A 12368-nucleotide genomic window follows, 5' to 3' on the forward strand; every position below is an offset into this window, starting at 1 on the left:
GGGCCAGCCAATTCTGTACCCAGACAGCCAGGTGTCCCTGTATCCCATGTCTCCTTTCTTTCCCCATTGGCAAATGCCTTGCTAAGATCCCATATACACCACATCCACTGCTCTACCTTCAACAATGTGTTTTGGCACATCCTCAAAGAAGTCAATAAGGCTTGTGAAATATGACCTACCCCTCACAAAGCCATGGTGACTATCTCTAAACAAAACTATGCTTTTCCAAATGGACATAAATCATGTATCTCAGAACCCTCTCCAATAATTTGTCCACCATCAACATAAGACTGACTGGTCTGTAATTCCATTGTGGGAAAATGTGAAATTATCCACTTTGGCAGAAAGACTAACAGCGAAGCACATTATCTAAATGGTGAGAGAGAGTGCGGAGTTCTGAGATACAGAGGGATCTGGGTGTCCAAGTGCATGAATCACAGAAGGTTAGTCTGCAAGTAATCAAGAAAGCTGATAGAAATGTGATGGTTTATTGTGAGGGAAATTAGATAAAAGAGTAGGAAGATTATGCTGCAGTAATGCACTGCATTGATGAGACCGCACTTGGAATATGGGTGTACATACCGCTCACCGTACTTAGGAAAGGATGTTAATACAATGGAAACAGTTCAGAGAAGGTTTACTTGACTACTCCTTGGAATGAATGGATTGCCTTATGAGGGAAGGCTGGATAGGCTGGGCTGGTATCCTCTGGGGTTTAGAAGAGTCAGAGGTGACTTTATAGAAACATAAAAGACTCTGAGGGGATTTGACTCGGTGTCAAAGAGTCCTGCCAGAAACAGGCCCTCTGGCCCAAACTGACCATCCACACTAACCCCATTTCCCAGCACTTGGCACATATCTTTTTAATCCTTTCCTATCCATGCATTTGTCCAAATTCCTCCTGTGGGAGAATCTAGAACTAGAGGTCAGACTTTGAAAAATATGTTGGGGTTGGTGGGGGGAGAAAATGAGGAAACGGTTTTCACTCTCAGTGGGTCAAGACACTTTCAAATTCCTTTCCTCAAATACATTTAAGACAAAAGGTAGATACATTCTTGGTGACCAAAGGGACGAAACAATAGCAGGGATATAAGATCATAAGTCACATCACAGGAGCAGAAATTAGGCCATTTAGCCCAACGTGTTTGCTCCACCATGGCTGATAGCTTTCTCAACGCCATTCTCCCACTTTCTCCCAGTAACCTTCGATCCCCTTACCAATCAAGAACCTATCTCCATCTTAAATATACTCAATAACCTGGCCTGCACAGCCTTCTGTGGGAATGAATTCCATAGATTCCCCACTCTCTGGTGAAAGAAGTTCCTCCTTATCTCTGTTCTTAAAAGGTCTTCTCTTTACTCTTTAAAAAAAATGCAGGAATGTAGAGTTGAAGATAAAATCAGATCAGCCATGAACTTGTTGAATCACAGAGTGGACTCAAAGGACTAAATGTTTCTATGTTCCAATTTCTTCTCTTGGAGGATAGTGAATCGGTGGAAAACTTTGCCACAGAGGGGTGGAGAGCTTAGGTCATTACTTTTGCTCAAGGCTGAGATAGACAGATTTTTAATTAATGAAAGAATCAAGCGTTTCAGGGAAAGTGGGGTTGAGGATGATCAGATCAAACTCAAGAGTTGAGTAGGTTTCTTCTGCTCCTACATCTTACTGCCTGATGGTGGCAGTGCTCTGGTACTGGGCCAGGTAAATCTTTTATAGACACAAAGGAAGACAGTAGAAATGCTGGAGTGGAATGGATACAGTAGTTCCAGAGCCACATTCCCTCTCCTCACACTGCGGTGAACGTGGACTGCAGCACTGACTGGAAGTCACTGCCACACATGAACCTCAGAGGGCCACAGGGAAGAGGGCACACTGTTCCAGGGAGAAAGGGAAGGAGTGATGACAGGAAGCTGGCTGGGAGGAAGATTGGAGTCAGTAGGCTTAGTGAATAGCAGATGTTTTTATATATCCAGCTCTCAGGGGAACATTATATCTGGAATGTAAAACTAGTCTCAGTGATGCTGACCATGAAAACAGCATTGAATGCTGTAAAAACCCATCCAAGACCTTAGATTTTTTTTCCTGAAGGATATTGTCAGTCAGTCATTCTTACAGATGAGCAGCAAATACCTGCCTTGTCAGTGATGCCCACATCACACAATTGGTTTTGCTCATGCTGGGTATCGGGTCCTTTGTCCTGGTGAGTTGTTGTCTGAGAGTGGCTGTTGGTTTGTGTGCTGTTATGAGTCCTAGTGGTTGTAGTAGTCTGGCTGTCAGTTCAGAAATGTTCTTGATGTATGGTAACGTGGCTAGTCCTTTGGGTTGCGGCATGTCCTCGTTCCGTTGTCTTTCTCTTAGGCATCTGTTGATGAAATTGCGGGGGTATCCGTTTTTGGCGAATACATTGTAGAGGTGTTCTTCTTCCTCTTTTTGCAGTTCTGGTGTGCTGCAGTGTGTTGTGGCCCTTTTGAACGGTGTTTTAATGCAACTTCATTTGTGTGTGTTGGGGTGGTTGCTTTCGTAGTCTGACAGCCAGACTACTGCGACCACTAGGACTCATAACAGCACACAAACCAACAGCCACTCTCAGACAACAACTCACCAGAACAAAGGACCTGATACCCAACATGAGCAAAACCAACGTAGTGTACAAAATCCCATGCAAGGACTGCACAAAACACTACATCGGACAAACAGGAAAACGCTAACGATCCGTATCCTTGAACACCAACTAGCCACGAAACGACACGACCAGCTATCCTTAGTAGCAAATCACGCAGATGACAGGCAACATGAGTTCGATTGGGACAACACTACTATTATAGGACAAGCCAAACAGAGAACAGTCAGGGAATTCCTAGAGGCATGGCACTCATCCATAGATTCTATCAACAAACACATCGATCTGGACCCAATATACCGGCCACTGCAGCTGACAGCTGGAACTGACAACCGGAAGCAGCAAAGACAAACCACTATAAATGCCGGAGGAAAGATCACAGAAGCGCTTCACAGGAGGCTCCTAAGCACTGAGGATGTCACCTAGACAGGGGACGAAACGTCTGCAACACAAATTCCCAGCTCGGCGAACAGAACCACAACAACGAGCACCTGAGCTACAAACCTTCTCACAAACTTTGATCACACAATAAATGCCACGCAATAGGCAATAACTCAAAGCCTCAACTCTATATAAACTTGTCTTATTGGTGCTCAACATTCTCATGCAGTGATTATAGTCGGTGGTTTCATTAAACAGAATACTGTCTCCAACCACATTCTCTCTTCCACTGAACTTATGAACATTGCCGCTCCTCAATGCCCCTGGTATTATTTTCTTATTGCTTCCTGGAGACACCCTCTGCCTCTGCTAGGAGCTTGATAATGTACTGTAACATGTACAGTCACTCCCTTAACCCCAGGAATAAAGAGTAGCCTACCCAAATGTGACTGCACTGAAATTAGGAGCACATGGAGGCCACTCGGCCCTTCGAGTCTGCTCTACCATTCAATAAGATCATGGCTAATCATCCAACTCCGTCCCCTGTTCCCAGCTTCTCCCCTTATCCTTTGATCCTTTTAGCCTGAACAACTATATTAAAATCCTTCTTGAAAACATTCAATGCTTTGGCCTTAACGGTTTTATCTGGGCAGAGGCTTCCACAGGCTCCCCATTCTCCCCCTCTTTATCTTAAATAGCCTACTCCATACTGGTCATCCTACTATAGGAAAGATACAGATGCTTTGGAGAGGGTGCAAAGAAGGTTTACCAGGATGCTGCCTGGACTGGAGGGCTTGCCTTATGAAGTGAAGCTGAATAAGCTGAGACTTTTCTCTCTGGAGAGAAGGAGGAAGAGAGGAGACCTGACTGAGGTATACAAAATAATGAGAGGAAAAGATAGAGTCAATAGTCAGAGACTTTTCCCAGGGCAGGATGGACTGGTATGAGGGGTCATAGCTTGAAGATATTAGGAGAAAGGTATAGAGGAGACGACAGAGGAAGGTTCTTTATGCAGAGAGTTGTGAATGCGTGGAACACATTGCCAGCGGTGATGGTGGAAGCAGAGTCATTGGGGACAGTTAAGCGACTGCTGGACATGTACATGGATAGCAGTGAGTTGAGGGGTGCGAAGGTTAGGTTATTATATTTTACATTAGGATTAAACCTCAGCACAACATCGTGGGCCAAAGAGCATGTTCTGTGCTGTACTTTTCTATATGTTCTATATACCTTTAGACTGCGACCATGGTTCTGGACCTTTCCCCCCAAAGATATTAGAAATATCCTCCCTGTATATCCCCTGTCTATTCTTGTTAGAGTTTTATAGGTTTCTATGAGATACCCTCACTTTCTTCTAAACCCGTGAGTATGGAGTAGTGGTCAGAGGTTCAGGGGCCTGGTCCTTACCCTCACCCTCCCCAGAGTGCACCAACAGACAGAAAGGGGGCATTACCTTCCTCGACATCATTCCGAGAAGCTGCCTCCAGCAGGCGGACATTGTCAGGAAACCGGATCCTCTTCAGACCCCTGTCGCTCTTCCTTTTGTCATGCTTCACTTTTTTGCTTTGCATGTCCTTCTCGAACTGCGCCCACTTCTTCAGCTGCTGGGCACGCCGTTTGTGAGCGTGTTTGAGCCGTTCCTGCGTGGTCATTTTCCCGACCAGTGGCAGCTCTGTCAGGAGCTCACTGTGTTCTGCCATGACAGTTCACAGCCCCAAGTTGGGGGTGGGTCACCCAGGGCAGTGGCAGGTGTATGGGGGGGGGTGACAACTTAGCTTTTACTTTGGAACAAATGCCAGAACAGAAACAAGTGCCGAGGAAGGTCTCCTGTCCAGCTGTCTTGTCACATACCCTCAGAGGAGAGGCAGGATGGTGCTTGCCATGATAATACTGGATCGTGCCAGGAAAACTCAAGGCAAACTCACTGCTGATATTTCACCATCTCCACCCCAGCCCCCGGCTCCTCGGTTTGTGTCCTTGCGTTTATCAAGTAAAAGGAAAACACAAAAGGAAGTCTGCAGATTATTCACTCAAGTATTCCATGTCGAGCCGTGGCCAAACGCAGAGATACCACAAACACAACTGCTGTTGTCAGATATCAAACTGTGGCATCATTCACATCCCATAACAATGCATTCCCCCCCCCCCCACTCCCTTGGAGGAGCCTGTACTGTTTAGAGAAGGGGTGGGGGCTGGTATTTACGACACACAGGGTGCCAAAAGACTTTTTACTGGAGTGTTGCCAACATGTCCTCTTACCCCTCTCCCCCACACAACCAATTCCAGTCAGCAATGTCAGAGCTGGGAGGAGGGATTCAAGTGTAGCCCAGGACAGTGTGACACCGAGTTCATTAATAAACAAGGGGTCTGCACGATTCGACGTCAAAGGTGATTCGTTCCCCAAGACCGTGATCATTCAGGGTCTCCAGCGATTATAGTTATGGTGGTGATTTGTTAAGTTGCTCTACACAAGTCTGTCTTCCAATTGCCTCGAAACTTCTTGGCTGCTTGTGGGGTAAGTAGCCCACCCCTCAAAATAATCTCTAGTCAAGAATCCACCTCTGAGGACCTTGCAGCAAAGCTCTCAGTCCAGGTCACCTGGTTCGAGTAGTTTGGTTATCAGGAAGGTGTCGAGCCAGGAGCTGGCGTTGTTTAAATTACACAGATATTATGCACACCTTTCTGTCTCCAGGTGACTGAGCTGCTGCCCATGGTTCAGCTGGTCTTCATGCAGTCAGTACGTCGAGCTGCTGAGGGAGAATGAAAACAAAACACCGTCAATAAAGGCTCTGTTGTGCAACACACAAAGCTCTCAAACGTAGCTCGACCGTTTCGGAGTTAACCCTGTCAGTACCGCAACACCCTGACGTGATCTAGGAACACCAGAACAGGAGGCGACCATTCAGCCCTCCCAGCCTGTCCCATTCAATCAGATCATGGCTGATGCGGAACCCAAAACCATCCTGTTATTCTACATCTCTTGACAATCTTACTCAAAGCAACGGCATTCTTGAGATTTTCAAATGGTTTCTTGCCCCCAAAGCTTCTGTGTTTTTTGGAGGATGGGTGGAGAAGAGAGCAGATATCTAGATTTCCATTCCTCATGTAAGGAAATGCTTCCTGACGTCAGCCAGAGTGGATAAAACGAGAATTACGGACGTTGCAGTGCAAGAGAGACTCAGCATATCTGGCAATATCTGTAGAGAGAAAAACAGAACTCCTGTGTTTAGCCCAGTCACCGTTCATCAGAACTCTGTTTGCTGGACTGTTCACAGAAAGGCCACTGGACTGAAAATGTTGGCTGTTGCTTCTCTCACAGGACACTCTGTTCAGGCCTGAATTGCTCGGCCAGAACTTTAAACGTTCTGCCCTGGCACGACCCAGTCCCACCCTGAATTCCCTCCACCGCAGAAAGAAGCTTTTCACTACCTTACTGAATTCCCAGTTTACTTTTAAACTCTTTGATTAAATGCTCTCTCAAATTTCAAAACCAAGGAAAACAGGCCAAGTGTACACAACCCTCTAAGCCATCTATGATGAAGAGCTCGAGAGAGCGCGCACAAGCGAGGAGAGCGCGCACAAGGAATCGCAGAAGACTCAGATCGGTTTCCCAATCCCTTGACAGTGGCATTACCTCAAAATGGGAGAAAGGGATACTTAAAATGTAAGACTCAAATAAGAAACTGCAATCAGTGCACACTGATAATTGCAAAAACGTGAAACATTTCACAACTCACTCACAGGGAACAAGTCAGAAGTCACATGACACCAGGTTATAGTCCAACAGGTTCATCTGAATTCACGAGCTGAGGGCTGTTCCTTTCTCAGGCGAGGTGAAGGACCTGATGAAGGGGCAGTGCTCCGAAAGCTTGTGATTTCAATTAAACCTGTTGGACCATAACCTGGTGTTGTGTGACTTCAGACTTTGTCCAGCCCAGTCCAACACCAGCAGCTCCACATCACCCCAGCGATTAGAGAGAGAAGGGGCGGAGTCATTTTCAAGAGTGTAAAGAACATTGTATTTCTATGGGTTCCTCATCCACCACGGAACATGCCTTTTTTCTATTTATAGTAGCTGCATCGCAAGCTGCTGATTCACAACTGTCAGTAAGGGATGTTCTCAGGATGAGTGAGGCTCAAGCCAAGCTAGCTTTTTTTTGTCATCCAGCCCTTGTGGGGTTACAGCCAGACTGGGTAAGGAAGGCTGAATTTCTTCACTTCCAGCACAACAGTAAACAGATGTGTCACTGATGAGACAATGATGTTAATGAGGGGTGAGACCTCCAGGTCAGTGACATTTAAAAAGGATGAGCCTGTAAATAACCAAAATCACCATAGAACACTTGGCTCAGGCCTAGGGATCGATCCACGATCTGCAGACATCTTCAAATACCTCACCGCGAAAGGAAATGACTCCATGATGATGGTCCAACCACATATACCACCTGCAGCTGGACTACATCACAGCCCTGTCAAAGACAATATCCTACAGTAACAGGCATATATAGCAGCACAGGAAGTGGCAACTCAGTACGTTTGATTTGTTCCGTTTCTTTGCCTTAATCAGGCCATGGTCCTACCTTTCTCAGCTTCAAAGTTGGTGTATTTTCCCTGTAAGAGATGCAATAACTTCAACCATTCTCTGAGGTAAACCATTCCAACGTCTAAAGTTTACATTAAGATTATTAACCTGGTTGATAATATGGTTGCTACCAACTTGCACCCTGCCAATGCGTTGTTGGTTCAGTACTCGAGCGAGCCAATTTTAGACCTGGTCACCCCACAGCAATGCAAAATGATCTTCAGTCTCCTGCTCAACTCTTGCACCATTTCCCAACGAGCTTTCAAGTTTTAAAATGGTACAGCATTAGGAATAAAATCTCAGTCTGAAGGCCTTATGAGTAACTTCACCAAAGACAGGAATCTGAAACATGCCTTTCAACTGTTAACAAATACTTTTGATTAAAGCTTTACAGAATATCCAGGATCTCTCAGCGACAAGAGATTGGAAACAGCTCAAAAATGCCGACAATCGCTTATAATCGGGAACACGAGGTAAGGCAGCTAAATATCACAGGGAAATTCATTAGCTGGTGCAAGTAACTAACAGGATTGGAGAAAGTTACAGAGTAAACAGTTCTAAGCAGAGAATAATACCCAAGGTTAAGCCATCAGATGTATAAAAGAAACGAAAGGAACAAAGTACAAAGTACAGGATGTTCAAGATAGCTGAACACAGCAGGAGAGGAAGGAAGGAAAGCCAATCAACCAGTTTGTAATTAGGTGACATTGTGCTTTTGAGAAGGTGGGGGTGAGCTGCCTTCTTGAACCACTGCAGTCATACACAGAGCCATACAGCATGGAAATAGACCCTTTGGTCCAACCAATCCATGCCAAGCAGAATCCCAAACTAAACTAGTCCCACCTGTCTGTACTTAGCCCGTATCCCTCCAAACATTTATACTTATCGAAATGCCTTTTAAATGTTGTAACTGTACCCGCATCCACCACCACCTCTGGAAGTTCATTCCACACATGAACCACGCGCCATGTTTTGAAAAAACATTGCCCTGCGTCTTTCTTATCTCACCTTAGAAATATGCCCCTTAGGTTTTTGACCCAGTAACAGAGAAGGAACCGGTGATATATTTCCAAGTCAGGATAGCGCATGGCTTGGAGGGGAACTTGCAGGGAATGGTATTCCCATATATCTGCTGCCCTTGTCCCTCTACATGTAGTGCTTATGGGTTTGGAAGGTGCTATTACAAAGGAGCCTGGGTGAATTTCTGCAGTGCATCTTATAGATGGTACACCCCGCTGCTTCTGAACGTTGGGCGGAATGGTTGTGGATGTGATACCAAACAAAGAGAATACCTGGTCCTGGATGTTGAGCTTCTTGAGTGTTGTTGAAGCTGCACTCATCCAGACAAGTGGGGAGTATTCCATCTCACTCCTGACTTGTACCTTGCAGATGGGAGTCAGGTGGTGAGTTACTTGCTGCAGAACTCACAGCCTCTGACCTGCTCTTGTTGCCACTATTTATATGGAGAGTTCAGTTTCTGGGCAATGGTGACCCCCAATATGTTGAGAGAGTGAGGGATTCAGTGTCCAGTGATGGCAATACCATTGAATATAAAAGGACAATGATTAGGTTCTGTCACATTGAAGATAGCCATCGAGTGTTAGAGATGTACAGCACAGAAACAGACCCTTCGGTCCAACTCATCCATGCTGACCAGATATCCCAACCCAATCTAGTCCCACCTGCCAGCGCCCGGCCAATATCTCTCCAAACCCTTCCTATTCATATACATATCCCGATGCCTTTTAAATGTTGCAATTGTACCAGCCTCCACCACTTCCTCTGGCAGCTCATTCCATACACGTACCACCCTCTGCGTAAAAAAGTTGCCCCTTAGTTATCTTCTATATCTTTCCCCTCTCACTCTAAACCTATGCCTTCTAGCTCTGGACTCCCCGACCCCAGGGAAAAGATTTATCCTATCCATGCCCCTCATGATTTTGTAAACCTCTATAAGGTCACCCCTCAGCCTCCGACGCTCCAGGGAAAACAGCCCCAGCCTGTTCAGCCTCTCCCTATAGCTCAAACCCCACTGCACAACATGGTGGCCCAGTGGTTAACACTGTGGCCTCACAGCACCAGGGACCTGGGATTGAGCCTGGGTGACTGCACGTGTGGAGTTTGCACATTCTCCCAGTGTCTGTGTCGGTTTCCTCCTGCGGTCCAAAGATGTGCAAGTTAGGTGAACTGGCCGTGTTAAATTGCCCATAGTGTTCAGGGATGTGTAGGTTAGGTGCATTAGGCAGGGGAAATGTCGAGTAATAGTGTGTGGGAGTGGGTCTAGGTGGGATACTCGGAGGATCAGTGTGGCCGTATTAGGCCAAATAAGCCATTCCACACTGTTGGGATTCTATGATGACTCTGTGATTGCCCGGTGGGAATATGGCTTGCTGCTTCTCAGCCAAACCTGAAACCAGAGTAAGGAGTTGCCCTTTTAAGAGGGACATGAGGAGATATTCCTTCTCTTAGAGGATCGTGAACTTTGGAATGCCCTATCCCCAGACGGTAGTGGGATCACTGGATTAATACAAGGCTGAGTTCAACTGTTTTTTTGATTTGCAAGGTGGAGGGATACAGGGGAGAGGAAGGAATTTGAAGCTGAAATCTAGATCAATCAGTCCCAAATCAGGCTTGTGGATTCAAATGGCTTATTTTACTCCTAGCCCTTCCTATGTTTGAGGAAGTTTGAGAGATGTAGCACCGAGAAAGAATGTGACATAGTTGTCAGTGGAGAAATGAATTTGGATTTCAATAGTGGGACGAGGAAGAGATGACAGATAGGAGTTTAGAGTTTTGAAGAAATGAGAGCACAGTTGATTGAGTGTGATATTGCTTAGAGTGAAAATGATAGATTAGATTAGATTCCCTACAATGTGGAAACAGGCCCTTTGGCCCAACCAGTCCACACTGACCCTCTGAAGAGTAACCCACCCAGACCCATTTCCCTCTGATTAATGCACCTAACATTATGGGCAGTTTAGCATGGCCAATTCACCTGACTAGGAATGTCACAGCACAACGGTTTGCTGAGCAAGTGAGCAGCTGTGTTCCGTTTGCAAATTGGATCATTTCCAGTAACAATAGATCAGCACTGCAGTTACTGTTTACACACAAACCCATCAGCACTCGGAGTTGGTTCAGCTTCATTTGGAATGACAGGATAGAGGCCAGTAGCAATCCCTGTTTCTCACATCGGGGAGGAGGAAGTTCCATCAGCATGGGATCATTCTCCAGACAGCAGCAGACAGAGATATACAATTCCATCACAGACAAGGAACTGATGATGTGCAAAGTACAGCAGCCCTCACCACATGCTTAAAAACATCCACTGCTTCAGAAATGGAATGAGAATGAATATGGGAACTTTCAGGAGTGCAGCAGAAGGATAAAAGCAGAGATCCCTATCAATGACATTCTGAATGTGGATCCATAAATGGAAGGATACAGACCAATGAGATTACTAGGAAAGAAAGGAAAGGCCTGACTCAGTGAGGTTGCAGGGATTGTTCTGTAAAGGAATACAGATGGACTTTTCTGAATGACAGCCACCATCTAGAAGTCTGTTGTGGCATGTGTCTCTTTAGTGTTTTATAAAAACAAACAGTACACTGCGTGCAAACAGCTGTTCCTCTATCGGACATGTCAATGTGACAGATTAGCTGCAGGCCTGAAAAACTCCCAGGTTGGACAGCAGTGTCTCAGTGGGTAACATTCTGAGTTCTGACCCAGGAGGTGGCAGGTTCAAGTCCCACTGCAGAATTTGAGAACAAACCCAGGCTGACTCTCCGCTGAAGCACTGAGGGAGTGCTGCACAGTTGGAGATGCTGTCTTTCAGCTGCGATGTTAAAATGGCGCCTGTTTGCCCTATGAAATGGGTCACTCATAAGCTCTTTCCACTGTCCCTTAACCACCATCACAACAACAGATGACTTGGTCATTTGTGTGACTGTTATGTGCAGATTGGCTTCAGGAATGGAACGAATACAGGAATGTTCAGCAGTGGAGCACGAAGACAGAAGCAGAGATTGCCAATGATGTTACTCCGGGAGCTAATCTTACATTTTCAAAGATAGTGTCACAGATGTACAGCATGGAAATAGATCCTTTGGTCCAACTCAGCCATGCTGAACAGTTAATTTTAAATTAATCTAGTCCCATTTGCCAGCATTTGGCCAACATCTCTCCAAACCCTTCCTATTCATATACCCATCCAGTCGCCTCTTAAGTATTGTAATTGTATCGGCACCACCAGTTCCTCTGGCAGCTTATTCTATGCACGCAACACCCTCTGTGTGAAAAGCCACTTAGATCCCTTTTAAATCATTCCTCTCTCATCTTAAATCTAGTTCTGAACTTCCCTATCCTGGGGAAAAGACCTTATCGGTTTACCCTCTCCATGCCCCTCATGACTTTATAAACCTCTATAAAGGTCACCCCTCAGCCTCCGATGCTCCAGGGAAAACAGCCCCAGCCTATTCAGCATCTCTTTGTAGCTCAAATCCTCCAACCCTGGCAACATCCTTGTAAATCTTTTCTGAACCCTTTCAACTTTCACTATACCCTTCCTCAAGCAGGGAGACCAGAATTACACACAATATTCCAACAGTGGCCTAACCAATGACCTGTACAGCCGCAACATGACCTCCTGACTCCTGTACTCGATACTCTGACCAATAAAGGAAAGCATACCAAACGCCTTCTTCACTATCCTATCTACCTGTAACTCCACTTTCAAGGAGCTATGAACCTGCACTCCAAGGTCTCTTTGTTCAGCAACACTCCCC

At 45.8% G+C, this 12368-nt stretch overlaps 1 protein-coding gene across 2 annotated transcripts in view; it reads right to left on the minus strand.

Moving 5' to 3' along the window:
* ppp1r16a (protein phosphatase 1, regulatory subunit 16A) overlaps nucleotides 1-12368 on the minus strand; it is an 87885-nt gene that overhangs the window by 25536 nt on the left and 49981 nt on the right. Inside the window, exon 2 of one of the 2 annotated variants that reach the window (XM_072576494.1) lies at nucleotides 4456-5752. In XM_072576494.1, the coding sequence (XP_072432595.1) occupies nucleotides 4456-4702 (247 nt within the window). In that variant the 5' untranslated portion in view covers nucleotides 4703-5752. The remainder of the gene's footprint in view (nucleotides 1-4455; nucleotides 5753-12368) is intronic. The other variant, XM_072576495.1, reaches the window with a different exon arrangement.

The sequence above is a fragment of the Chiloscyllium punctatum genome, chromosome 8 (genome assembly GCF_047496795.1).
Source record: "Chiloscyllium punctatum isolate Juve2018m chromosome 8, sChiPun1.3, whole genome shotgun sequence".
NCBI classification, from domain to species: Eukaryota; Metazoa; Chordata; class Chondrichthyes; order Orectolobiformes; family Hemiscylliidae; genus Chiloscyllium; species Chiloscyllium punctatum.